The sequence below is a fragment of the Chelonoidis abingdonii genome, unplaced genomic scaffold (genome assembly GCF_003597395.2).
Source record: "Chelonoidis abingdonii isolate Lonesome George unplaced genomic scaffold, CheloAbing_2.0 scaffold0027, whole genome shotgun sequence".
NCBI classification, from domain to species: domain Eukaryota; kingdom Metazoa; phylum Chordata; order Testudines; family Testudinidae; genus Chelonoidis; species Chelonoidis abingdonii.
The window spans coordinates 1965388-1993154 of record NW_027424288.1 but is presented as its reverse complement, the minus strand read 5'-3'; the positions used below and the strand labels follow the sequence as shown (position 1 = coordinate 1993154).

General features: G+C 43.6%; 1 protein-coding gene across 2 annotated transcripts in view; it reads right to left on the bottom strand.

Moving 5' to 3' along the window:
* LOC116820903 (VPS10 domain-containing receptor SorCS1) overlaps positions 1–27767 on the bottom strand; it is a 444694-nt gene that overhangs the window by 298662 nt on the left and 118265 nt on the right. For both annotated transcript variants that reach the window (XM_032773669.2, XM_075061354.1), the window contains exon 2: positions 18075–18142. In XM_032773669.2, coding sequence (XP_032629560.2) covers positions 18075–18142 — 68 coding nt within the window. The remainder of the gene's footprint in view (positions 1–18074; positions 18143–27767) is intronic.

The window sequence follows — 27767 nt, the reverse complement described above, 5'->3', positions numbered from 1 at the left end:
CTGTCTGGTGAAAGAGATCCAGGCTCAGGTCTCTGTTCTGCTTGATTCAGAGGAGTGAGTTGAACCTGGCTCTCCCACCTGTCAGGTGAACACCTGAACCACCATGACTATAGACTGTTTGTGTGTCTCTTTCTCTCTCTATCAGAAATTACATCCTAAACCAGAAAGCCCTTCCCTGCAAAATTGTTGTCAAATGTGTTACATTTCTGCAACACATTTTGGTTTCTTCAGAAAAAGTTGTCTAGAAACTTCTTTGACCCCTTTTAATTTACCAACCCATGCATTCACCTATGATGAAGTAGAACCCTCCCACCTCTTCTGAAAAACAAATATCAAGAGCTTTTTTTTTTAAACAAAGATGTGCATTTGGGGTTCTCTTTATTTGCCTGTTGGTTTGAGACTTTCAAGCTTTCTTCTTCCCTCTCACCCCCCCAAACACCTCGAAGGCTACAAAGTTATTTTATTTGAGGAAAGAAAATCTCTGAGATTCTGACACAACCCCCTGACTCCAAGAGCTGCTACTTTAAGGGGAAACACACATCACACACACACAAAGTATTACAATACACAAAATAAAAAAAAATCTCTAGGTTGGCTCCACTGGTTTTGTCTATGTGAGGATTTTGCCTTTGATGACAAATGGAGAACATCTAAACCTCTCTGTACTTTTCCCCACAAAGTCATGTAAAACACAAGATGTGGGGAAAATGCTTCCTTGTGCATGTCTCATGTCATACCACTAGTCAGAGTGCAAGATAATCAGAGCACTGATACAGTTTTCACACTGAGCTATACAGCACCGCACACACTGTTAGCAAAATACACAGAAAAGGCTTATAGAATAAACCCCTTGAGACAAGGAACATGGCTGACTCCACATTCGTAAAGCACTGTATCAGTTCACAGTGCGATATAAGTGATTTTTATAATAAACTTACCACCCCTTAAATAAGTTCTCCCAGGTAAGCTGGGGAAATTACTCAGGAGAATAAAAAAAAAAAAATGCAGTCAGCCAGAGAGGCCGATTTCTCAAAGAAAGAAAGGAAATAAATTGCCAGAAGCAAAACTGCCTCCAATCTTGGGTGGAGTTCAGCTCAGTCCTACGACACCAGGTGCCACATCTCCTCCTTCTACAACCCAGCCAGCCAATTTACAGCCCTAAACTCCTGTGCTGAACTCCTGCCGTTAATCTCCTGCTTCCCAGGTACAACCTCTGAAAATGCTTTAGCTCTTCTAGCTGGCCTGCATCTTGGCCCTCCAGACTTGCTGGCCAGTACGGGTGTGCTGCCAGCTGACTGGCACAAAGCATTAGAGATGTATTAAACCCAAGATAGCCTAATTGTGCTGGCTTCCTGCAAAGTGCAAAATTGACTTGAAATACTGCTGCTCATAAACAGATCTATTAGCAGCCACAGCCTGGAGCTCAGTTATTCCTGGGGTTTGCTGTCAGTGCCCCCAGGGTGTGCACTATGGGCCTTTTTGCTGAGCAATGGGTGGTCTTGCTTCCCCCCACACACCCCTGCTAAGCTTCCGAGATGAGAAAAATTGCTGCCAAGAAACATTTATGTTCTGAGTCTATAAGCTACCAGCAGCACAGCACTCAAACAACAGCGTTTCTGTTAACATGTCGAACGTTAGAACTTCTCACTCATGGGTTTATTACTGTCCATTCAGTTTGTGTTTCTTTTCCACTAGCAGGGCAATCTGAGATGATTCTACATATAACTAACAGACAAGGTGATGGATCCCTGAGCCTGCACAAAGGACCCACTGATTTCCAGTTGGAAGATGGGGGCCATAATGGGGGCCATTTGTCTAAGATCAGGTAGAGAACCAGTTTAATATCGGATACATTCTCTATCTGCAAAAAGAACAGGAGTACTTGTGGCACCTTAGAGACTAACAAATTTATTTCAGCATGAGCTTTCGTGAGCTACAGATCACTTCTTAAGTGAGGGACAGGAGCTGTAGCTCACGAAAGCTCATGCTGAAATAAATTTGTTAGTCTCTAAGGTGCCACAAGTACTCCTGTTCTTTTTGCGGATACAGACTAACATGGCTGCTACTCTGAAACCTGTCATTCTCTGTCTGGAGAATCCGTCCTGACTTTGCATGAGACGGACTTGATGTCCTCTCACCCACCTTGTCTCTTGATATCCTAACAGTTCTTTTCCCATTCCCTGTGACTAGTTGTCCTTCATCAGTCACACTGAAAGCCATTTAAGATGACAAATGATCCTCAAGATAAAGGATGGCCTTGTGACTTGGGCACTGGTCTGGCACTCAGGAGAACTTGGGTCAACTCCAAGGAATTGGACAAGTCACTTCAGACCCCGTCCCTCCTCATGCCTCAGTTCCTCGGCCATAAGAGCTGGGATAACACTCCTGTCCCTCGCCTATTTAGACTGCAAGCACTTCAAGGCAGGGAGTGCCTCTCACTCTGTTTTTGTACACCACTGTGTATTAGCAAAATGGGATCCTCGATCTTGATTGGAGCCTCTAGATACTACCACAATATAAACAGTAATAAATGCTTTTGCTGACATCTCCCCTCTTATTAGGATGCTATTATGGAGGCAAGCCAAAAAGAAATGTGCTGAGCCCTATGAAATTCATTTCATTTAAGGGATGAAGCAATGTTCTGCTTGCACAGAGCCACTTGCTCAGTAAGGACTCAATTTTTCATTTAACAAGGTTCATCAAAATCAGTGATTTCATGCATACCAAACGGAGATCCAGACTACAGAAATTCTCTTAATACCAGGACTCCTGATCAGCTAGTCCATGTGTTACTGGTTTTGTTTTGTTTTAATTTTAATGTTTACCTTCTTGCATTTTTCTTCTTTGCCTTATTTTTTTCCAATACCATATTTACAGTTGTGTGAAGATGTTACATTAGAAAAGATAATACTATATTAATGGTGACCAGTGGGCAAACAAGTTTGGATAAAGTAAAAAGCAATCCACCATCCAAAACCTCGTTCCCATTATTTTCCATTGGCATAGGCATCTCAGCAATTCCCAGGGCTGACTGGGATTGGAAGCAGCATATCACAAGTATGGGAAGCAAGTAATAAGAAAATCTCCTAAGGAAGCATCTTCTCAAAATATTTCCTGCTAGTTTCTACAAAGATAGAGCTGGTAGGCAAATGTGCTCTTTTTCCATAGTTTCAGAGAAAAATAAAGTGTCCATGGAAAATCTGACTTTTCAGTGAAGTCTCCTCTGTCCAGGCTCTTTACCAGAAAGACCCTCTTGTCCAACAGCCTACCACCTGAGTCGGGCCCCTTACCATCACCCAGGGAAGGGTTCCCTCTCTGGAATTAGGATCCCTGTAACTGTCACATCCCTGCTGCTGACCTGTGGGGTGGCATGTTGTAACCTCTGCAATGCAGAATGTCTGCCACTGCCTTCTAAGGTCCTTTCACCGGGATCAGATTCCCTAGGGGTTTTGCACTCATAGACTTTAAGGTCAGAAGGGACTATCATAATCATCTAGTCTGACCTTCTGCACATTGCATGCCACAGATGTTCACTCACCCACTCCAGCAATAGACCCCTAACCTTTGGCTGAGTTACTGAAGTCCTCAAATTATGGTTTAAAGACCTCAAGTTACACAGCACTCAAAGCTCTCCCCTTTTGGAACCACTTCCCTCCAGGAGATCTCTTTGCTGTTGAGTCCCCTAACCAGCTCCTCTCAGAAGTCCCTCTCAGAAGCTTCCTGTGTTCTGGGGCTTCCTAAGTGAGCCCTCAGAACCCTTGATTAGGCCCTGGGGTTTCTTAGCTAATTAACTGCACTCAGCCATCTAGGCACCTAATGCCTCACAGGTGGCCTGGAGCTGCCTCATTCTCCTCAGCAGAGCATGTCACAAGTAGGCTGAGTGAGTGCCTGACTCCCTCAGGAGCCAGCTACTGTGTGACAGCAGCACCATCCAGTTCTGCAGGAAGAATCTGATTTGGACTGACAAAGGCTTCGTCTGTTGTTATTATTTAGCATTCACATTGTGGTAATACCTAATGGCCGATTCGGCACTGTATTAGTATATGGTAGATGACTCTCCCTTGCCCCAAAGACCTGACAATCTAACAGGCCAGGTACAAACACGTAGAGGAGACAAGTGCAGCAGGGTGAGAAGGTGGGATAACAAACACAATAGGACGTGCACAATTCTTAGCCAGGCAGCAGTGGCAATCACAGCTCTCGAACTGCCTAAAGTAGGTTGTACCTTACTCTACAAACAACAGGAGAGGTGTGGTTTGAGGGAGGACTTGAAGGAGACCAAGGCGGTGGCAATGGGTGGCAAGTGAACCACCGTTCAGGGAGGCTAGCTCCTTTCCCCACTCCTTCTGCCTTCGTCTCCCCCTGCTGGAGTCCCAAGCCCCACACTGTGCCCACCAGACCCCCGTCACAGCCCTGGACCACCCCAGCCGGCCCACCAAAGCACCCCCAGCCCTAGAGTGCCAGGCGGGCAACCCCAGAGCTCCCAGCCCGTGTGCCAGGCAGTGCAGCCCCAGAGACCCCAGTCCCAGAATGCCAAGTGGCACAGCCCCAGTGCCTCCAGTCCTGGAGCACTGGGTGGCTCCAGCACTGGCCCCAGCTGCCCCAAATCTCAGGCCGCAGCCCAGCCTGCTCTAGTCTGTTTCAGAGAAGAGGAGTAGTCTGGGTTGGGTCCACTGAAGTAGAGCAGGAAGCAGGAAGGGGCCTCGGGGCAGAGCGTGGACAGGGACATGCCTGGCTGTTTGGAGCGTCTCAGCATCCCCTGACCTGCCATACATGCAGCCTATGGTGGTGGCTTTATGGATTTGGACAAGGACCTTTTCCACCTGTACGGGGCAGCACGGGACAGAGCGTGAGAGTGCCTGTTGGTGAAATGGAGAATTGCATGTTCAAAGCTACTCTCATAGACAGAGAGACAGTGGAATTGGCAGAGACTCCACAACAACCGGTACTTTTGAAAGCCCGGCCAGGATAGGCAAAGCGGTGATTTGAAATTTCCCTTCAGTTGCAACCAGGGTAAGCTTGACCAATGCAAACCACAGCTTTGCTTGGGATTTGTGGCATGGCTTGAATAATCACTGGTCCAGTGATTGTTAATCTGGAACTATTCCCAAATAAAAGCCAGCTGGGATAGGCTACTATATAACATCTGGCATATTACCAATGAGGCACCAGTTTGGAGCAGTATATAGCATGACAACAGGACCAGCTCTAGGCACCAGCATTCCAAGCATGTGCTTGGGACAGCCCTTTTCAAGGGGTGGCATTCCAACCTTTTTTTTGTTTTTGTTTTGGTTTTTTGAGCTTGAGACGGCAGAAAAATCTGGATGACAAGCGTGCAGAAAGCCAAATGACATCCCTGATAGTCCATTAGCCACCACTTTCCTGGCAGAGCTTCAAATCCAGACAGCAAGTTTCCCATGCAAGCCCAGCACTCAGACAACGAGATGGCAGCAAGATGGATGTGAATAAATTGCATGTGGTCATTAAAATTCTTCAACTAATACTTTTGAGAGCGGGGAAGAAATGAGCCATTGCTGGAGAAAGACTTTGGGTGCTTTCAGGAAATTAATGAATAAAAGGGTTCAGACTGGATGGTTAGAAAATCATGAGAAAAAGGTCAGTTTGAACAGAGCTATTATGCTTTAGAGTAAACATTCATCAGCTTACACTGCAAAATATGTGGCAGAGCCACTGAATGTTTGAATACAGGTTATTTGCAGCACCCAATCTTCAGCTTTCTCTCCATCCCCTCCTCGAAGAGCACAGGAGCAGTGTACACACATTCAGTTTTAATAATGGCTTTAGTAGCAGGCTTTTATAACTGAATACAAGTCACTCTGCAACAAGTCATAGCATTCTGCCCGTTCACATGCTGTCCCTACGTGCAGCTATCTCCTTAATTAGTGAGTGAGCAGAGTTGTGCAAAACCTCTCTGGTTTTATGCTTGCAATAAGGATTGGCGGCACATCCAACCAGCAGCTCCCAGGACAGATCCAGCACATGGGATGATTTTGTCCAGCCCCTGCACACATCTGCCCTTTCGGCCCAGCAGACCTGCTCTACAAAATGGCATCATCCATGTGGTGTGACTTCACACACATCATATGCGTGAGGTCACATTGTATGGTGGATGCCATTTTATAGGGCAAAATGGTGTCCTCTGCACATGACCTTGCACACACTGTAGGTGCGAGGTCACACTGCATGGAGGATGCCATTTTGTATGGCATGTATTTCTGCATGTATTGCATCCGCCGAGGTGGGTATTCACCCATGAAAGCTCATGCTCCAATACTTCTGTTAGTCTATAAGGTGCCACAAGACTCTTTACTGCTTTTACAGATCCAGACTAACACAACTACCCCTCTGATACTTGATGTATTTCTGCGTGAGGGTGGTGGAGATGCTTCAATACTAACATCTGGATCACAGCACTGAAAGGTTGGCGCACCCATCAGATGAGAGGTCAGGAAGGAACTTTTACCAAGACCAGATTGAGGGACCAGGGTTGTTGTTTTTTTCCCATCTTCCCTTAGTCATGGATCACCTAGTGGGACCATCTGGGCACATCTCACCTAACCAATTCCCTGCCATTGCCCGGGTCTCGGGCATTGGTGGCACTGGAATTTCTCCATTCTCTGCCCATGGGAGACAACAGTTCTGAGGACTGAAGTATTTTAGTCCAGTTATAATCATTAGGTTCAACATAGGGGTATTTTGGCGAAATTGAGTGGCTTGAGTTATACAGGAGATCAGACTAGATGATCCAATGATCCCTTCTGGCCTTAAACTCTATGAAATTATGAAAGCTCCAAAATCTGGAGGATCATTTTGAATCTGAGGTTTTGTCCTATTACAAAGACAAGAACCATGGGCAAAATTAAGATCCAAGATAACGCCTGTATTTCAAACACTCCCAAAGTGTTTTTCATTCTTATTTTGGGTGTCAGTGAGGGAAAGTTAGTTCCAAGACTTTGGTTTGGGCCTGTGTTTTATGTAGCTATGTAACTGAAAAAAAAAATGTTGTTCTGTTTTATGTTTGCTATACCTTTACATTTTAAGGAGTGTCCCTGCCAGCTGCAAGGACAGTTGCCATTTTGTGGTTGGTACTGAGGCTTGATCCTGTTTACAATTAAATCAATGGCAAGACTCCCATTAACATAAATAGAACAAGATGAAAAATGTTAGAGTGAGTGTCTCTCTCTGGGAGACTTTACAAGACAGATAAGAACATAAGAATGGCCATACTGGGTCAGGCCAAACATCCATCCAGCCCAGTATCCTGTCTATCAACAGTAACCAATGCCAGGTGTCCCAGGGGGAGTCAACCTAACAGGTAATAATCAAGTGATCTCTCTCCTGCCATCCTTCTCCGCCCTCTGACAAACAGAGGTTATGGACACCATTCCTTACCCGTCCTGGCTAATAGCCATTTATGGACTTAACCTCCATGAATTTATCTAGTTCTCTTTTAAACACTGTTATAGTCCCAGCCTTCACAACCTCCTGAGGTAAGGAGTTCCATAGGTTGACTGTGCGCTGTGTGAAGAACTTTCTTTTATTTGTTTTATACCTGCTGCTCATTAATTTCATTTGGAGGCCCCTAGTTCTTATATTATGGGAACACGTAAATAACTTTTCCTAATTCACTTTCTCCACACCACTCATGATTTTATATGCCTCTATCATATTCCCCCTTAGTCTCCTCTTTCCCAAGCTGAAAAGTCCTAGCCTCTTTAATCTCTCCTCATATGGGACCCTCTCCAAACCCTTAATCATTTTAGTTTCCCTTCTCTGAACCTTTTCTAATGCCAGTATATTTTTTTGAGATGAGGAGACCACATCTGTATGCAGTATTCAAGATGTGAGTGTACCATGGATTTATATAAGGGCAATAAGATATTCTCCGTCTTATTCCCTATCCCTTTTGAATGATTCCTAACATCCTGTTTGCTTTTTTGAATGCCGCTGCACACTCCGTGGACATCTTCAGAGAACTATCCATGATGACTCCAAGATCTCTTTCCTGATTAGTTGTAGCTAATTAATCCCCCATCATATTCTATGCATAGTTGTTGTTTTTTTGTTCCCAATGTGCATTACTTTACATTTATCCACATTAAATTTCATTTGCCATTTTGTTGCCCAATCACTTAGTTTTGTGAGATCTTTTTGAAGTTCCTCACAGTCTGCTTTGGTCTTAACTATCTTGAGCAGTTTAGTATTATCTGCAAACGTTGCCACCTCACTGTTCACCCTTTTCTCCAGATCATTTAAGAATAAGTTGTATAGAATTAGTCCTAGGACTGACCCTTGGGGAACACCACTAGTTACCCTTCTCCATTCTGAAAATTTACCACTTATTCCTACCCTTTCTTCCCTGTCTTTTAACCAGTTCTCAATCCATGAAAGCATCTTCCCTTTTATCCCATGACAGCCTAATTTATGTAAGAGCCTTTGGTGAGGGACCTTGTCAAAGGCTTTTTGGAAATCTAAGTACACTATGTCCACTGGATCCCCCTTGTCCACGTTTGTTCACCCCTTCAAAGAACTCTAATAGATTAGTAAGACACGATTTCCTTTTACAGAAACCATGTTGACTTTTGCCCAACAATTTATGTTCTTCTATGTGTCTAACAATTTTATTCTTTACTATTGTTTCCACTAACTTGCCTGGTACTGACGTTAGACTTTCTGGTCTGTAATTGCTGGGATCACCTCTAGAGCCCTTTTTAAATATTGGTGTTACATTAGCTATCTTCCAGTCATTGGGTACAGAAGCTGATTCAAAGGGCAGGTTACAAACCATAGTTAATAGTTCTGCAATTTCATATTTGAGTATTTTCAGAACTCTTGGGTGAATGCTATCTGGTCTCGGTGACTTGTTAATGTTGAGTTTATCAATTAATTCCAAAACCTCTTCTAGTGACACTTCAATTTGTGACAGTTCCTCAGATTTGTCATCTACAAAGAATGGCTCAGGTTTGGGAATCTCCCTAACATCCTCAGCCGTGAAGACTGAAGCAAAGAATCCATTTAGTTTCTCCGCAATGACTTTATCGTCTTTAAGTGCTCCTTTTGTATCTCGATTGTCCAGGGGCCCCACTGGTTGTTTAGCAGGCTTCCTGCTTCTGATGTACTTAAAAAAAAAACTGTTATTACCTTTGGAGTTTTTGGCTAGCCATTCTTCAAACTCCTCTTTGGCTTTTCTTATTACATTTTTACACTTAACTAGGCAGTGTTTATGCTCCTTTCTATTTACCTCACTAGGATTTGACTTCCACTTTTTAAAAGAAGGAAAAGGAAAGAACACCTACAGGGCTAGATCCTCAGCTGGCATAAATTAGGGCAGCTCCATTAACTTCAGTGGAGCGATGCCGATTTACACTGGCTGAGGATCCAGCCCTGTATGTGTTCTTTCCTTTTTTGGATCTGTGCAAAACAAGTTCAAAGGGAGTGTAACACACACACACACACACACACAAAAGAAGGAGGATAGTAAAGTTTTACATCCCCTTTGCTTGGGTGTAAATGACATTGCAAGGTGCAAAGCAGTGGAGAACCAGGACCTCAGAGATAACAACCTGCATGGATCATGGAGGGAGCAGCTCACGTTGTAGGATCCTTATGCACATGAACTGAGTCCCTGGTGCCTCCTATAAACTCTTCCCTCCCGCAACCTGAGCCTCTCAGTCCATGTTCCATGCAGGTTGCTACATAAGATGTACCTATGACAAGTATGGCCATTTCCTGCAATATACTGGACAAACTTTACTAAATTAAGTTAAACCTCATTAAATTAAATTTAAGAATCTTAAGAGCTCATTGTATTAAAATGCAACTATGTATGCGTGTTATTTTGGGATTTTAAGTAATTTGTCTAGGAAACATGACTAAAGAAAACCTGGAGAAGAGTTACGCACTTCAAAGGACTCTTTTTAACAATGGGCTAAGACAAGAATGAACTGTGAGTTGTGCAGGTTTCCTAGGAAATACTTGGGAGGAGGAGAATGCAAATACTCACCTCTGGGCCCAATAACTTTTGAAGCTTCACCTTGGGGAGGGGACCTTCATCTGGAATTACCTAATCCCAGGATCAAAAAGGGCCAAACGGCATTTGGGAGTAACTCACAGATTTGTGGGTATTCCAGTTCTGAGCAAGAGGAGTCATGAACTTGTATCCACAGAAAAGCCTGTGGGTGGTGTTCACTGGCCAGAGCCCAGGTTGGAATCAGGGGTGATGTCCAGTAAGCATCTTAGCATGTATGTAGATTCTCCTGTTGTTCTTAAAGTTTTCTCTGTAATGCTTTTAGGTTGAGAAGAAATGTCCTTGCTTAGAAAGTGCTGTGTGGGGTAACTTAGACCGTGGCAATTGCAACTGTTTATAGGCTTTGAAGACTAAGCAAAGCATAGACACAGGCCTCTCTAGGTGGTTTCTTTTGCTGGGGAATAACACAGTGTTGGCAGGGAACTGAATGAAACCTGGAAAAACCCCAGAAAGCAGGGCATGAGACGTGAAGGCTGGGGAGCCAGAAGCCTGAGAGTGGGGCCCTCGCTGAACTGTTGCTCTGAACTGTGGCAGTACGTTACTCCAACTTTAGGCTCCCTGAGAACCACTAGCCATTGTGTATCTTATACCTTATGCATCATCTCTGAATCTGGCCCAGTGTGCGAATGTGTCTAAAATAATGCTGACTTCAGTTGAGTTATGCCGAGGAACATTTTGCCCCATTGGGCCTGTACTATGTGCCTACACGACGCCCGCCATGGCATGCAGTTGAACAGGACCCCAGCATTAACTGGATACCACATGGCCAGATTCCTCCTTTTATTAGCCCTTTTATAAAGCAGAACAACCACTGACAAACCCCATTTAAAGTATTATAGACATCTGCGAAGCAGTATGAACATCGTACATCTGTTATTTACAGTATATTGATAATATATGTCTACATTAATATTCATAATCATGATTTACATATTTGCTTTCACACTGCAATGGGATCGGGGGGGGTTGAGTTACATGGTTGCACTACCACATTTCATGACTGGATGCAACAGAGAACGCACTTTTAATGTGCATAATAAATTTGCATCTTCATTAATGCTAAATATTTTATCCATGCAAACCACGATGCAGAAGGCGCTAGATGAAACTCTAAACCAAGTCAGACCTTAAAGGTTGCGGGCTCAATTCTCTCCATGGTGTAAATCCATTGGTTTAAATGTAAGTGAGGTCAGAATCAGGACCAGAGAATTCAGTTGTGGAAGAGGCCTGCATTTATATGGCTCTGATTCAGCAAAGTGCTTGAGCAGTAAAGTCATTGAGACTTCAGCACATGCTTTCATAGGCTGTGATTCAGCAAAGCACTTAAGCATCTGCTGGAAGTTATAGGTGGGCTTGGCAGAATTCAGTTTTTATCATTTTGTAATTCCAGTGGCTAATATCAATATTTATTATATTGGTGGTCAGACAATAATTATTTAATGACTGTAGATGCCGAGATTCAAAAAGTTAAAGCTTTATAACACAAATTGTCAACATCACAAGTCAAAATATACAAAGTAATAGATATCCTTAAATCAAACTCTAATAAATTCTTAAGCAGCATTTTTCTTACTTTGATGATCTGTAAATTTCAATTATTATTGATGGAAATATGCTTTTCATCATTTTGAGTGTGTATGGTGACATTGACATTTACTGACATTTACCAATAAAAATCTAGTCCTTTCAAGCCTAGTTACAGACCAATGTCCATAAGACTTTGCTAACATCATTGGAATTCCCATTGGTAGCATGCAAAGTACCCCAGGAAGCCCCTTACTAATATCAGCTAGGGTTGGGAGAAACTGACTAGGTTTCTATTGTAAGGTTTTATTCTGCTGCCCATCACCCTGGTATCTGATCACCTTTCATGTAAAATCCCTAGTGGACTTGGGTGCTGAACACAAAGCATCTGATCCTGAGATGGGTGGAGGGCACTCAGCTCCCACTGAAGTCAGGAAACCAAATCCTGAGGTTTTTATTGAGGCCCCACTCAGGCAAGGATCCCACTAGGATCAAATTGTAAAATATACAGCTTCCTGTGTGCAAAACTGAGCATGTGAACTCAAACTCCAGGACCCTCAGGCATTCATGAGAGTGACAGCCAAGGGTCTGAATGTTCACAGAAGGGAAAAACAAAATAGAGGCACATGCAAAATTAATTTTTAAATTCAAGTGAATTCCCATAGGATAGTGGTTTTCAGACCACTGGGGTCCGCAGATTATGTCTCAGATTTCCAAAGGGGTCTGCACCTTCCATTTGAAATTTTTTAGGGATCCATAAATGAAAAATGTTGAAAACCATTAGGAGATATCTGGCAGCAATTCCCCGGCTCTGATATTCAGGTAAGGAAACTAACTTAATCACACAGTGTAACTGAATTACTGAATTTAGTGATAAAATATATTTTAAATAGCTCTTTCAAGTCCCTTTTCCCCAAAACTGCCAGTTAGAATGTATTCAATAAAAGGTCTTTCTCTGTCACTTTTCTGAATTGATTTGTTTCTCCTGCTTTCTCCAGCTAAGACACCCTAATCCTCTGCAGCTGCAACTTGTGGCATGTCTCTAAACCATAGGTTATGACCTTATTAATGCAGCTCAGCAGGTGGAAAATAAAAGTGCATTGAACCAGCCTGAGAAACACAGAAGATTGATTTATGGAATAATGGGGTATCTGGGAAGTTTCATTCAAAACAGGCAAGTGTATATCACAAAGCTTTAAAGTGCTCTGGTCTAACATAATTCTCATTTGTAGCAAGTATACTCCATACAGTCAAAAACAGGTAGAGGATATTTAAAATAACCTATAATTAGAAAACATCATGTGATCCAAAGGGGGAAGAGAAGGTGAAATTGATTATGGTCAGTTTTGGTCCTTCCTCTCTCTGCTGACTCACAGAAGCAAACTGAGGAGAGAGCAAAGGAGTGATGCTGGGGTGATAGCGATGACACATGCACATGCCTCTACAAACACATCCTGGATGAGCTGAGCTGTAAACTGCTTTCCACTTCCACTACCTTTCATCCATGGAACACAGGGTGCTTTGCAAATATGAATTCATTGAGACTTCTAACAAACTCCATGAGGAAGGTAAATATTGTTTTTTTCTGTTTCACAGCTGAGTAAACTGATAAAGAGGTTAAGAGACTCTTGCTCAAGATCACACAAGAAGTTCATGACAAAGCTGGAAACAGAAGCAGGGAATTCTGAAACTCTCTCTATTACTTTCACCGCTGTAACAATTCTAGTTATTCTGTACATATTATTTTAGATTTTCAAACCATAGCAAACATGAATCATGTCTCCCTCAAAACATGCCTAGGAAATATGGTGATTAATATCCCCATTTTACATTTGCCTGAAGCTACACAGCAAGGCAGAGGCAGAGCTGGGATTTGAATAAAGGAGTTCCCAAGTTCAATGCACCTGGCCATGCTGCTTGCATCCCTTCCAAGTTAGAAGCTCAAGACCCTGCTTTCATTTGCACCCATTTTACACAGGTGTAGCCCTAAGGACTTCAATGACTGTACTCTTTGTTGACCAAACATTGGTGTAGGTAAGATCTGAGATATTGAGAATTTTGCAGCCCTTGTTTTGCAGGACTAATCGATTTTTGGGGAATAAGGCAGGTGAAGACAGGGATACTATCTTGGGGAGAATTTAAAGCAGAAAATGTAATTTGTTGGAGAAGTGAGTGGGATAAATTGGATGCCTGCCATGTATGACAGCATGCCTTAATCTTGCAAACGTTTACACATGTGCTTAAACAGAGGCAGCACGGCTTAGTGGACAGAGCACTGACTAGGATTCAGGATACCTGAGTTCTGATCCTACCTGTATCATTGGTCCCCTGGATGACTTTGGGCAAGTCACTTTCCCGCTCTGTGCCATCTGTAAAATGGGGATAATGGTACTGAGCTCCTTTATGTTCTACTGATGAAAGACACTAAACAAAAGCTAGAGCTTCTTATCAGAAGTCATCCCACTGATTTCAATGGGATGGCTCAAGGGAATAAAGTAAAGCACATGCCTAAATGTCTGTAGGGCTGAGGCTAACATCATGCAATTAGTTGCTTTTCCTCTTCAGGCCCTGAATGAAGAGTTCAATGCAGAGCTCCCCAGAACACTGATCACATCAAAAAAAAGAAAAGGGAGAAGATTATTTCCCCCCACTCCGCGGAGACTCTATATCTGTTATTCTGACATTTTATTTATCTCAGACTTAAGCTTATCTTGCTCGTGTAGTGAAAATCACCATCTTCTCTCAAGTCTCAAAGTGTAATCTTCTTTGTGATCCAAGAGATAACTGGGAGAGGAAGAAAAATAAAACCTCGAATAATTGCTCAGCGTGAGATAATCTTTGCTTTGATATCTTTTCTCTCTCTTTCTTGAATGAATTAAATAAATAAATAGAACCCAAGCGGGGGGGGGGGGGCGCGGGAATCTATCGAGAGGATTATGGTGTAATTAATGCCAGGTCCAGCCAACAAGAAATCTCATTCGCTTGCTTCAGAGGCAGCATTTCACTTGCCACTAAGAGTCTATTGATCACTAACAGTATGTCTTCACTATAGCCGCTAGAATGGCACAACTATGGCACTGAAGTTGTATTGTAGACACTTCCTACATTGACAGAGGGGATTTGCCATCAGTGTAGCCAATCCATGTCTTTGAAAGGTTGAAAGAAAGAATTCTTCCATCAATCTAGTTGCATCTACAACCAGGCTTTAGGCTGACTTTACTACTGCACTCAGGAAGCAGCATTTATCACAGCCCTGAGCGACATAGCTAGGTAGATCTAATTATTACGTGTAGATCAGGCCTGAAGCTTAACTTTTAAGAAGATCATCACCCTCTTTCCTTGCCTCTCTCTTTTGCTGTTTTTATCACATACACAAGTCAGCTGCCTATAGCCTTTTTAACTAGAACTGGGCAAAATTTTTCAGCCAAAGCTTGCTTAACATAAAAACACATTTTGAAAATTCATGTCCATTTCTCTGAATTGTTTTGGTTGAAAAAAATACTTTACAAATCTGAAAAAAAAACCCAACATTTTGTTTTGACATTTTTTATGTTTCAGTTTTTTTAATTCGAAATTACTTTTGTTTCGAAATTTCGTTGCATCTCATTAATGAAAATCTTTCGCTTTGTTTGACCCATAATAATCTTTTGACTTTTCATGTAGGTGAATATTCCCCCCAAAAAATGGTTTCAGATTGAGCCAACCCAATTTTTATTCAGTTTTTCAGAACTGTGAGTGAACCAAAAAATCAGTAATCCACATAGCTCTACTTTTAATCAGTTATAACACAAACTACTCTACTTATAAACAACTGCTAATCATTTTCCAGCCCTTTATTAATGTACCCTTCATAGAATCTCAGGGTTGGAAGGGAACTCAGGAGATCATTTAGTCCAATTACCTGCTCAAAGCAGGACCAATCCCCAGACAGATTTTTGCCCAGATCCCTAAATACCCCCCTCAAGAATTAAACTCACAACACTGGATTTAGCAGGCCAATGCTCAAACCACTGAGCTATCCCTCTCCCCTTAATATGAAGTGTGTTATATGTATGCCACGTATCACAGACAAGACACTTTTCCTGGGTTGTGTGTAGATACAGAAAGACGTGCTTTTCTCTTCTATCTTTTGGAAACAGTCACCAATGTGCAAGAGCAAAGTAAACCAGGGATAGTGTGTTCTTTCACTGGCCAACATCATTTCTCAAGAAATAAAACAAAATCAGAGACATGAAGGATATTTTTTCCTCCCTCTTATTTCTATTTTCCTTGATTTTTTTATACAAGTTGTCATAAACAGATAGTAGGAGTTAATAGCACAGAAGTACTTTATATCTCTTTTGACTGTAAAGGGTTAACAAGTTCAGTAAGCCCGGCTGTCACCTGACCAGAGGACCAATCAGGAGACAGGATAATTTCAAATCTTGAGGGAGGGGAGTTTCTGTGTTTGGTGTTAGTTTTTGGTTGTTGTCCTCGGTTGGGTTCTGAAAAGTGACCAGACGTGCACCAGTTCTCCTCTCAATTTCACTCTATAAGTCCAGAATAGTAAGTACTAGGTAGATAAGGCGAGTAGGCTTTAGTTTATTTCTTTATTTGAATATGTGCATTGGCTGGAAGAGTTCAATTGTGTATTTGGCTGGAAGGAGTTCAAATTTGTATCTTGCTGAAGAAATTTAATTTGTACTTGTATACTTAGTGCTGGGAGGATTCCCAGTATCTATAGCTGAAAACCCTGTAACATATTCCACTATAATTCTACAAAGATAATTTTTACTGTTTTCTTCTCTATTAAGTTACAAAGCTTCTTGTTAAAAACCTAAGTTGTTTTTTATTCTGGTGAGACCCCAGGGGACTGGGTCTGGATCCACCAGGGAATTGGTGGGGAGAAAAGAGGGAAGGGGGAGAGAAAGGTTAATTTCTCTCTGTGACAGGATTATTTTCTCTCTCAGGGAGAGTCTGGGAGGGGGAGAGAGAAGGGGGGGGAGGTGAATTTTCCTCTCTGTTCTGAGATTCAAAGAGTTTGAATCACAGTGATCTTCCAGGGTAACCTAGGGAGGGGAAGCCTGGGACAGGCAACGGTGGGGGATAGGGTTTACTTTCTTTGTGTTAAGATCCAGAGGATCTAGGTCTTGGGATTCCCCGGGCAAGGTTTTGTGGGGACCAGAATGTACCAGGCACTGGAATTCCTGGTTGGTGGCAGCGCTACAAGTACTAAGCTGGTAATTGAGCTTACAGGAATTCATGCTGGTACCCCATCTTTTGGACACTAAGGTTCAGAGTGGGGAATTATACCATGACATAAGTGTATCAAGTGCTTTAAATAATAAGTGCCCGTCCATCCTTTTCTCCTGTTACACCGAAAATGGGAAACCTCCAATGGGACCGTCACAAGGATCCTCACTCACGGCCCCTGGTGAAGCTAAAAAATAAAAACAGATTTCACCAGGAAAGCAGGGGGAAGAAAATAGCAACAAAACATACTTAACACTCATATGAAAATTCTTCCTCTGAGGCTCTCGAAGCAATTGACAAACTCAAGGTTCAAGCCGAAGCCCACCGAAGTCAATGTGAAGTGGTGATCAGTCACCCAGTCCTAACAACAATGGATGTGGGCCAGGAAACCTTACTATTCACTTGAAAAGTCCTCAAACACACACGCACCCCTACAGGCACCACACGAGTTATAACAGAACCTCAGAGTTATGAACACCAGAGTTATGAATTGACTGGACAACCACACACCTCATTTGGAACCAGAAGTACGCAATCAGGCAGCAGCAGAGACACACACACACACACACACAAAAAAACAAATACCTTACAGTATTGTGTTAAATGTAAACAACTAAAAAAATAAAGGGAAAGTTTTAAAAAAGATTTGACAAACTAAGGAAACTTTCTGTGCTTGTTTCATTTAAATTAAGATGGTTAAAAGCAGCATTTTTGTATGCATAGTAAGGATTCAAAGCTGTATTAAGTCAATGTTCAATTGTAAACTTTTGAAAGAACCACCATAGCGTTTTGTTGAGAGTTATGAACATTTCAGAGTGACGAACAACCTCCGTTCCCGTGGTGTTCGCAACTGTGGTTCTACTCTGGGATCACTGGGGCAGCTTTGTGGGATGGAGCTCTTTGTCATTGCAAACTGAAATAAAGTGTTACAGATCAAAACAGGGGGGTTGTTGGTTGGGTTTCGATCAAGTGGTTTATTAATTCTGAACAGGATTGTGTGTAAAACAAACAAAAAAAAAAACAACCCAACCACACCTAAGTGACAGTTACATGAAATGCATTATCTAGCTAGCTGAACAAGACAATCAGACCTCAGTCCCATCATCCCCAAGAATGAGAGAACAAGGACTAACAGAGAGAGAGAGAGAGAGAACGCTTAGTCGTGAACCTTCCAGCATGTACAAAATCCAATTAAATTCAATAAAAGAACTGTACCAGACTGTTCATGTTTAAGTAAGACGGTAATTATTAGCTCAATTTATCTATGTACCTCCAAAGCGAGCTCTCGGTGATGCTCCCCAGGTTGTAGTCATACAGCTTTGTCAGAATTAGAATCACCTGGAGGCAAAAGAAGAAATCATGGTTAGTCTGAAACAATTACAATCTCCTAGAACTGAAATGACCCAAGGGAGGGTTTAGGATTCCTTTAATGGGTGCTTAACATAATTGAATGAATTGTTAAAGCATTTGCCTAAACTGACATGGGAAGTGCTTGCAGATGCTGTATGTTGAACTGAGCGGACCTTTCCCTGTTCATCACCGCTGTACCATTATACAGTGCGTTCTTCTCCCAGGAGGCAAAGGGGGTGACAAAATATGCCACACAAAATACTTGCGGATAGAGGAGGATATCTGCAGTATGTGCCAGAAAGAGTGATTGCCTTCCACTGGGATTTCTGAGCACGAGAACCAAGAGCCTATAATGGAGCAGAGGTCCTTCTGGGCCAAAATCTTGTCTTTCATGGTGGTCAGTACCAGAAAATGTAAGAACCCTGAAGAAGGCCACTGTGCACTAATCTGTCCCCCATGAAGGCCTCATTCTAACCCCTAAAAAGTAGAGAGTGGCTTAAATTCCAAAGCAGGAGGTTTTGGATCCCTTTCAACATTTTTCTTAGGGATCCAAAACCTCTGTCAGGCAACCTAATCATACCTTATGGTTCCTTTAACTATGCTGGGTTTTGATTTAAATTAAGGATTTCTGGGCCAGATCCTTCACCTCTTACTGATACGAGTGCAAATTAGGCATTCATACAAGACTTCCTCCTGGTTTGGGCAATTGTTCCATCCTATGCTCCAGCTTTTGGCCTTTCCTAAAACTAGGAAGTGCTAGCACATCTGCATGGATCCATTGCAGGGGAAGAATAGCTGTGATTGACAGTTAGAGTAGCCAATGGGCTGCAGCAGCAGCTGCACCATGGTCATGAGAGAGGATTGCAAACCGAACATTTCCTTGGGCTATGCACAGGGACCAAGATTTAGCCTTGCATCACTGCTCTGTGGGGTAGATATTGTTATAACCACATGACAGACATACAAGCTGAGCCATAGGGAAGCTAACACCAGAATTTTTTAAAATGGGTGCCTAGAGTTAGGAATCTAAAGCTGAATTTAGACATCTAAATAAGTCATTGGATTCTCAAACGCCTATGAGACTGTCAATATTACTTGTGTGTATGTATTTGCTGGTCTTAGTCAGTTACTTTTGTGAGCCTTTCACACAGCAAGAGTGGAAAGAAAAGACACTTAACAATATGTAAATATGATTGTAAAAGCGCAAAAAACTGGTGAAGGACTATGGGGGCAATGGCCAGGCCTGCTAAAGCTGCTCAGGAAATGGGCTTTGCTCATGCAAAACATTTTGATTAAACGTGAATAAAAGGTTTTGTTTTCATCAACATTTTTTCTTCAAAAGTTTTTGGGTTTTTGCTAATCCCCTCACCCTGCCTCCAAAACAAAGCAAAAAGCACACTGATTTGGGAGGGAGGGTCTGGATTAAGAGTTGCGGGTTTCAGTTGCTGAAAACTGAAAAGGTCAAAGTTTGGTTTGATCTACACTACCAACTTATGGCGGTATCACGACATCGCTCAGGGGTGTGGAAAATTCACACCTGAGAAACGAAGTTATACTGACCTAATCCCCAGTGTTGACAGTATTGACGGGAGGGCTTGTCCCATTGAAAAGGCTAGCACCTCTCAGAGAGGTGAAGTACACATGCTGACGGGAGAAGGTCTCCTGTTGGCGTAGGTAGCCTCTTCATTAAGCGCTACAGCGGCACAGCTGCAAGTGCAGACAATCATTTAATGAAAAGTGTTCACCCACTGGTGATATGGTGTTTTTGTCTTTTTCATCTTTGTCCGGTGGGAGTCCATTTCATTTGACTTTCTAGTTTCACCCATTTAGTTAATATTGGAGCATTTATTACATTGAAGAGGTATGCCACATGTAGGACCCATGGATCTAGAAAGGTGTGTTGCTGGCAGTGTTGATCATTGTTACAGTGGAGACGTGTGCCAGGTTTTGCATTTGTTGATCTGGCAGCATCCAGCGCCTCTTTGAGTTGATGTCCTGGTCCGTGTGGAGCTTGCTTCTGATGATGAGCTTGGAGAGACAGCAGGGAGGGTTGTTTGAAGGTTAGAAGAAGGGGTTCAGGAATGATTTCTTTCAGAATCAAGTCTCCATTGAGTATGGGTTGTGATGTTACCCCCCATGGGTTCCAGTGTGGAGTGGCAGATGAGAACTAGGGGTGCGTGGTTGGAGGGCATTTTATTTCTATAGTGAAGCAAGTTTTCTCAGAGTATTTGGGGTGGACTGTTCCATGATATGATCTACTTGTCTGGTGGAGTCTCCTTGTTTGGTGAAGTCTGTTTTGAGTCTGTAAAGGTGTATATACTGGACTTTCTCCTCAGAGCATATTCTGTGGTATCTGTGTGCCTATCTGTAGATAACTGATTTCTTTGTGTGTTTGGGGCGGTTACTGGATCTATGAAGGTAAGTGATCAGTGGGTTTCTTGTACATAGTTGTCTGTAGGGTTCTGTTGTAGAAGCTGATTGTGATGTCCAGGAAACTGATGCTAGTGTGGGAGCATTCTAGAGAGAGTCTGATGGATGGATGATGGCTGTTGAAGTTGTGGTGGAAATCTATGAGGGAGGTTAAGTCATCTGTCCAGAGGATCAAAATATCATTTATGTATCTCAGGTATTATCACTGGCTTTGTTGTGCATTTGTCTGGAAATTCTTCTTTAAGATGGCCCATGAAGAGGTTGTCATGTTGGGAAGCCATCCCACGGCTGTTCCCATCGTTTGGACAAAGTATTTGTCACTGAATGTAAAACTGTTATGGGTGAGGATGAAATGGATGTGTTTGGCAATCTGTTTGGGATGGATATTTGAGGGCCATTCATTGTCATGTAAATATTTGTGGCAGGCAGCTATGTCATCATTTTGAGGGATGTACTGTATAGGAAAGTGACATACATAGTAGCAAGGATGGTGTTTTAAGGTTGAAAAGTTTGTGGAGGAAGTCAGTTATGTCCTGGGGGAAGCTGGCCCTTTGTGTGGCAAATGACTGAGGATGATTTCTGTGAGTCCCAATATTCCTTCAGGAGGAGTATTGTGGCCCACAGCACACCTCTCAAGATCACAGCACGTGGTGTACCTCATCCAGTGCACTAAATGCCCTAACAACAACTATGTGGGTGAAACCAGACCATCATCACACACTCAAATGAACTCACAGGAAAATGAATGAAGACAAAAACGCTATTGCCTGTGGGTGAACATTTTCACAAAACAATCACTCTATACCTAACCTATCAGTCCTCATCCTCAAAGGAAACCTACATAACACTTTAAAAAGACAAGCATGGGAGCTTAAATTCATAACTTGCTAGATATGACATCAGGAAGTTTCTGCTTTGCTGTAACCTTTGTTCTCTCCAAAACAAAATTTCAGCAACACTGACAACATTTCACAAAGTATTTTGGTTTCAACAGAACTGCATTTGCTGATGACAAACTATTGTGTCAAAATTTTTCAAACCTGTTCTAGGAATTCCTCTGCATTCTACAAATCTGATGCAAAGCTCAAGGGAGTACAATCCCATTTAGGGAAGTGTTTCTTTGCTCCTTAATAATATTGTGCTGGCACACGATGGTTCCCAGTGGTGGATGGTAATCTCAATACAAATTATATAAATTCTCTTTGTCCTACTCCCACCTATGGCAATCAGAATGTATCCACTGATTCCAATGACAACAGGATCTGTTATTTGCAGGCTTGGCAGAATTATTTTTTTCTTCTTTTTTCTAATAATTTCAACAGCTAATATTGATGTTTATTTTGAAACTTTTTTTTCAATTTTTAGCAATTTAAATGTTCACAACTGTTTAAAACTCATGATTGCATGCATTTTTTTTTTTTTACATTTTCATCTGTTTAAATTTTCACAGTCCAGGAAATTGGGAGAGTAAGACAATTATTTAATTATAGTAGACATTCAGATTAAAAAAGTTAAAGCTTTACAATAATTAAAACACAAATTGTCTACAGCACGTCAAAATATTCAAAGTAAATATCCTTAAAGCAAACTCTAATGAGTTCTCAAGCAGAATTTTTCTGACTTTGACTGTATGTAAATTTCTAATGTTATATATGGAATTATTTTTTTTTCAGTTTGTGGGTGTACGGTCAAATCAACCTTTACCGACATTTACCAATAAAAGTCTAATCCCTCCCAACCCTAGTTATCCATGAAACATTTTCACATCTGGATCATTATGAGGAGAGCACTTTCAAATCCTTCTTGGGAAGGGACATCATATAAACAGAAGGCATTTTCTTATTTCATTACTTGGTGATGTCTATCTAGATTCTTAGTCTATGCCCATCACTGTGGTATCTGGTCACCTGATAATAGTCAATCACATCTTATTCTAGAATCATATAGACAACCCCCTCCCATCATAGTAGATGAGAGATTAAAGGACTTATCCAAGGTCACAGTGAGTCTGTAGCAGAGTCAAGAAGTAAGGTCAGCGTTCCAAATTCCCAGTTCAGAGCCTTGACCACAAAACTACTTTTTCTGCCATCTCTCTATGTAGGGATTCTGACTTCAACACACTTCTGCCCAGGATGCTGCACGTCTAACATATCCCTTAGGTTTCATCAGAGAACATCTCCACAACAGTCGCTCTTTTCCATTCATTTTACCTCAAGCAGCAGCAATAGGGTTAACTCCAAACCAAGACACGCAGGCAACGTGAACAAGTCATGGCTGGACAGCAAAATTGCTTATTTATGCCAAATTCCCATATGCACTTTTTGTTAACCTGTTATTTCAATAACCTGTGCAAGAGCATCTTTTTTTAAAAAGTATTGTTTCTCCTTTTCATTTCATTATTTTTCCTTTCTCCTGTTTTCATTTCTTTGTTACTCAGACTGCAAAAGGTTAGTTTGTGTTTAATGTCGCGGTGGGTTTTGTTGTTGCAGTGGTTTATTGCTTTGTTTTCCCAGGCTGTTGCCAGATAGCTTAGAGGAACTAATGATCAAAGACACGCATATTATGTTGTCCTAAATGTCAGAATATAGGCTGTGATGGAACGCTGTAATGAAATGAAACAGGATGTCTCACCCTTCACATGTGTTTGGTTTTTTTTCCCCTTTCCTGCTCCTCACATTTACCAATCAACACAAACTAACAAGGGCCAGAAGAAAAGAACAACCAAAATAGTGGTGTGTGCAACATACACACACAGGAGCTGAAAATCTGGTTTTATGCCTGTGAGCTCTTTTAAAAACTGAGATAAAAAAAGAAACGTTCTTTTCAGGGATATAAACTCTACTATTACAGCCAAAGATACAGCTTTGCTTTCATGCCCCTGAAGTAAGGTGGTTTTGAAATGGGTCCCTCACCTTTCCCTGTTTAAGGGAAGTGGCACAGGATGAGATGGCCCTTTGGAAGAGGGGAGCTTCGCTCCACTTGTGACTAATTAGCTGCACACCAGGTGATGTTTTTGAGGCCCAAACATAGGTGATGGCCTGCAGCTCATCTGGTCCTCAAATGACAGGACAGCAAGAAACTCAGAAAACTTCCATTTTCGTTGAAAAGTCATCGTGCCTCACAACCCAAAGTGTTTCCATGAACAACATTTCAACCAACTCTACGTTTTTCAAACTTGGGAGCCTACAGTGAATTGCCAACACTTTCTAAAGAACCTAGCTGAGATGGACCCCTTGGATTTTGAGTCCTCAACCAGACATACACCTTAAAAGGGCTTGATTTTCAGAGGCTGAGTGCTCGGCACTTTCTGAAAATCAGGCCTTTAAATTGTCCCCGGTTTGGGAGCACAAAATCACTAATAACTTTGGAAAATCTTGGCCTAAATCTACTCACCCAAATAACAGTGGCTAGCAGTGGTGGCTAATGACTTTTTTGAGAGGTGACGGACCTATCACAAAGTCTCATAAATTCCATATATGCCCATCTCCTTGCAGTCTTGGCCAGGGAAGTCATGTGTGGGGAGGGACTCTGCTTTGCCCTGCCAGGGCCCCAGCTTCCCCTTGCACCTTATGACTGCAGGGATCCAGCATCACTGGCCCTGCAGCAGTGCAAGTTTCCCTGTGCAGCTCTGCCGTCATGGCCTCCCTCACCAGTCAGGAGTGTAGGAAGCATCCCTGGGCCAGAAATGTTCAGCCATGGGCAGGGATGAAAGCAAGTTAAATGACTTACCGGTATGCCAGAGTCCTGAGCAGGGGTGTGACCTCAACCAGAAGAGGTGGAGCCTCAACCAGAAGAAGCACGGCCTTTAAATCAAGATTTAAAGGTCCTGGAGCTCCAGCTGCGGCTGGGAGCCCCGGGGCCTTTAAATCACCCCTGGAGCTCCCAGCTGCAGAGGCGGCTGGGAGCCCCGGGGCTCAGGGGCTATATAAAGGGACCGGGGTTCTGGCCGTCACTACCGCAGCGGAGCTCCAGGCCCTTTAAATCACCAATGGGCCCTGTCACCGCTACCTTGGGGCTCCAGCAGCCGGGCGCAGACGGCGATTTAAAGGGTCCAGGGTAGCGACGGCAGGGCTCCTGTGAGGATTTAAAGGGCCAGGGTTCCCCACAGCAGCTGGAGCCCCCGGCCCTTTAAAGCACTGTCCGAGGCCCACTGCCGGAACCCCGCTACCCCGGAGGAGCCCCATGCCCTTTAAAATGCCGCCGAGCCCTCCTGCCAGAGCCCCAGAGTAGTGGCGGCAGGGCTCCAGCGGTGATTTAAAGGGCCCGGGGCTCCCCACAGCAGCTGGAGCCCCTGGCCCTTTAAATCACGGCCTGAGCCCTGCCGCTGCTACCCCAGAGCTCCAGCAGCGGGGCTCAGGAGGCAATTTAAAGGGCCCTGGGATCTGGCCGCTGCAGGGAACCTCAGGCCCTTTAAATCGCCAGCCTGGGGAAGCTAGTCCAGTCCGGCACGCCGGACTGAACCGGACCAGCTCACTTTCACCTCTGGCCACCGGACGGCCTATCCCGCGGCCGGGGGCTTGTCCCTCTCCTTGCAGTCTTGGCCAGGGGTCTCAGTTTCACAGGGCCAGGAAGACTGCAGGTTCCCCCATGCCTTGCATTCTGGTGTCTTTGGCCCCTTGGATGTGCAGGGAGCCCCTTCCAGTCCCACTCTGTCAGTGCTGAGAAGGAGCCTCCTTCAGGCCCGCTGTCAGAACCGGCCACAGCTATTGCAACACTGCCGCAGCCTCACCAAGCCGTGTCTACCACGGCAATGCCCTCATACATTGCCATGGTAACAAGACAGCATCCCAAGGCACTATGACCTGTACTGGGATTTGAGCCTCATCCACAGCAGTACACTTTCTGGCTCTGCATTGCACTATGGAGATGGGAGAGAGAGGGAGTAACATGACAGATTTAAAATTTGTGTAGGCTTGTGTTGCTTATTGAATAGGTACCCGCTTAACTGTCCTTAAAAACCTGTATATAGTGTGATGGGGCAAGGCCAGATGGCTACAGTAAAGTGCTGAGAAACAGGTATGTTAGCCCCAGGCTAAACAAATCCCTAGTACCCTGGTAACCAAATGGCAGTTGCTCCAGGTTAATCAAGGCACCTGCGGGCCAATTAAAGATCTTTCTAGAAGCAGTGGGAGATAGTACTTTAATTGAACACCCTGCAGCCGTCCCAGGCAGGCTAATCAGGCACCTGGCGTTTTTAAAAAGGAGCTCACTCCGTACAGGCAGGGTAGGGCCAGAGGAGAGGGAAGTGTGTGTGAGGAGCTGGGAGGCAGATAGCCAAGAAGGCTGAGATGAGTGAGAGAGTATACTGCTTGGAGGATTGAGGAGGATTTAGGCATTGACAGACACGAGTAGGAAGGTCCTGTTGGTGAGGATAAAGAAGGTGTTTGGAGGAGGCCATGGGGAAGTAGCCCAGGGAGTTGTAGCTGTCATGCAGCTGTTACAGGAGGCACTATAGACAGCTGCAATCCACAGGGCCCTGGGCTGGAACCCGGAGGAGAGGGCGGGCCCGGGTTCCCCCCCAAACCTCCCAACTCCTGAGCAGACACAGAAGGAGCTGACCCAGACTGGGGTTCCACAAGAGGGGAAGATCACTGAGGTGATCAAATCCACCAATAAGCATAGGACCCACCAACGTAGAGGAGGAACTTTGTCACAATAGAAAAAAAAAATGTCACAAGGCCTGCCCTGAATTACTTAAAATCCAAATAGACAAGAGATTGGCAGTCTCTTCCTGTCACATTTGTGTCTAGCATAAACCTTCTTTTATACTGTTCTGCTGCAAATTAATTTGTTGAGGTTCTAACACAGGCACCTATCACCCTGGTAGCTGAAGAAGGGCTTGTCTTTCCCTGCAGGGTTAGCTCAAGATGTAACTGAAGAGGTGCCCCTAACCCAGCTCCCTTTCACACACACAAATTTCCAGTTCAAGTAAAGTCGTGCTTCAAACTCAATCTAGTTAGCACGTTTAAGGTGAACGCCAGGGAAGTGAGTTGAAGCTTGAGTACTGCTAGCTACCAGCTACAGCTCCGGTTAGCACAACTCACCAGAGGCTAATCCAATCCCTCTGTGCAGCTCGAATGGTGTTGTGCCATTGCTCTCATTCAAGCTAGGCTAGGTCAAGTGGAGCAACTCGAGCTATCTGTTGCTGTGAAGACAAGCCCAAAGGTTCTTTTGTTTTTCCAAGCCACAGGATGTTCTTCTGCAGGGTATATTTTAGCCTTTCACAATTATAGTTACATCTTCACTGCATAGTGAACTGGAGTGATCGGCATTTGGGTCTAAACACAAGAGTTAGCCTGTCCCAGATGTGGGCGTGCCCCCCAGGGCAAAGCCTTACACACATTATTGTCCCCTCATTGTTTCTGCACTCACCTGGTGTGTCTTGGGGCGTATCCCATACTTCTTTGAACTGGATACTTTCCTAGTCATCTTTTTCAATTGCAAGAAAGGACTTGTCTGTCCTTTAGGGGGAATTGTGGGAATAAATTGCAGGACTATCAGTCCTCGAGTGATTTAGCCTGCATCCTCACTGCACAATGAGTGGGTTCCAGGCCAGTGAAAACAATCCCTGGGGTCTCACCTGTACTCCCAGCCAGGCAGGTTGGCCAGGGCTTAAAAACACCCACAAACCCAGGTCAGAGGTTTTCTGTGTGGATGGTAGGTGGGAGCTGGGATAAAAGCCTCGTAAACTGTGCAGTAAAGACATGTCCTGCATGGCAGGGATGAGAAAAGGAAACACTGTAAAGCCATGTCTAAGGCCTTGTCTAAACTTATGGCAGCATGCATAGCTATATGCGTCAGCGAAATGTTCTGGCAGGGGGGAGGCAGCCAGGAGCTGCCAGAGCTTTTTCCCGCTGTCTCTCCCCGGCCAGAATGGCTGGAGCCTTTCGCTGCAGCAGGGAAAGGCTCCAGCCGTGGGGAGGAAGCCAGACGCTACATTGCTAACAATAGCAGTGTAGACAGGAGAGGCATTACATGGTTGTGTAGAGAGTCATGCAGAGTATATATCCTAGAATTCTGCTGTATTTCTATTTTACTCACCTAAGCGGTGCCTCACAGTCCACATGGATATTTATACATGTGGTAGCTGGGTATGCAGTGTCTGTACTGTAAACTTACTCTATATCACCACCACTAAGGACCCACTGTGCAAAAAAGCCCCTGCATCCCCACACTTAACCTT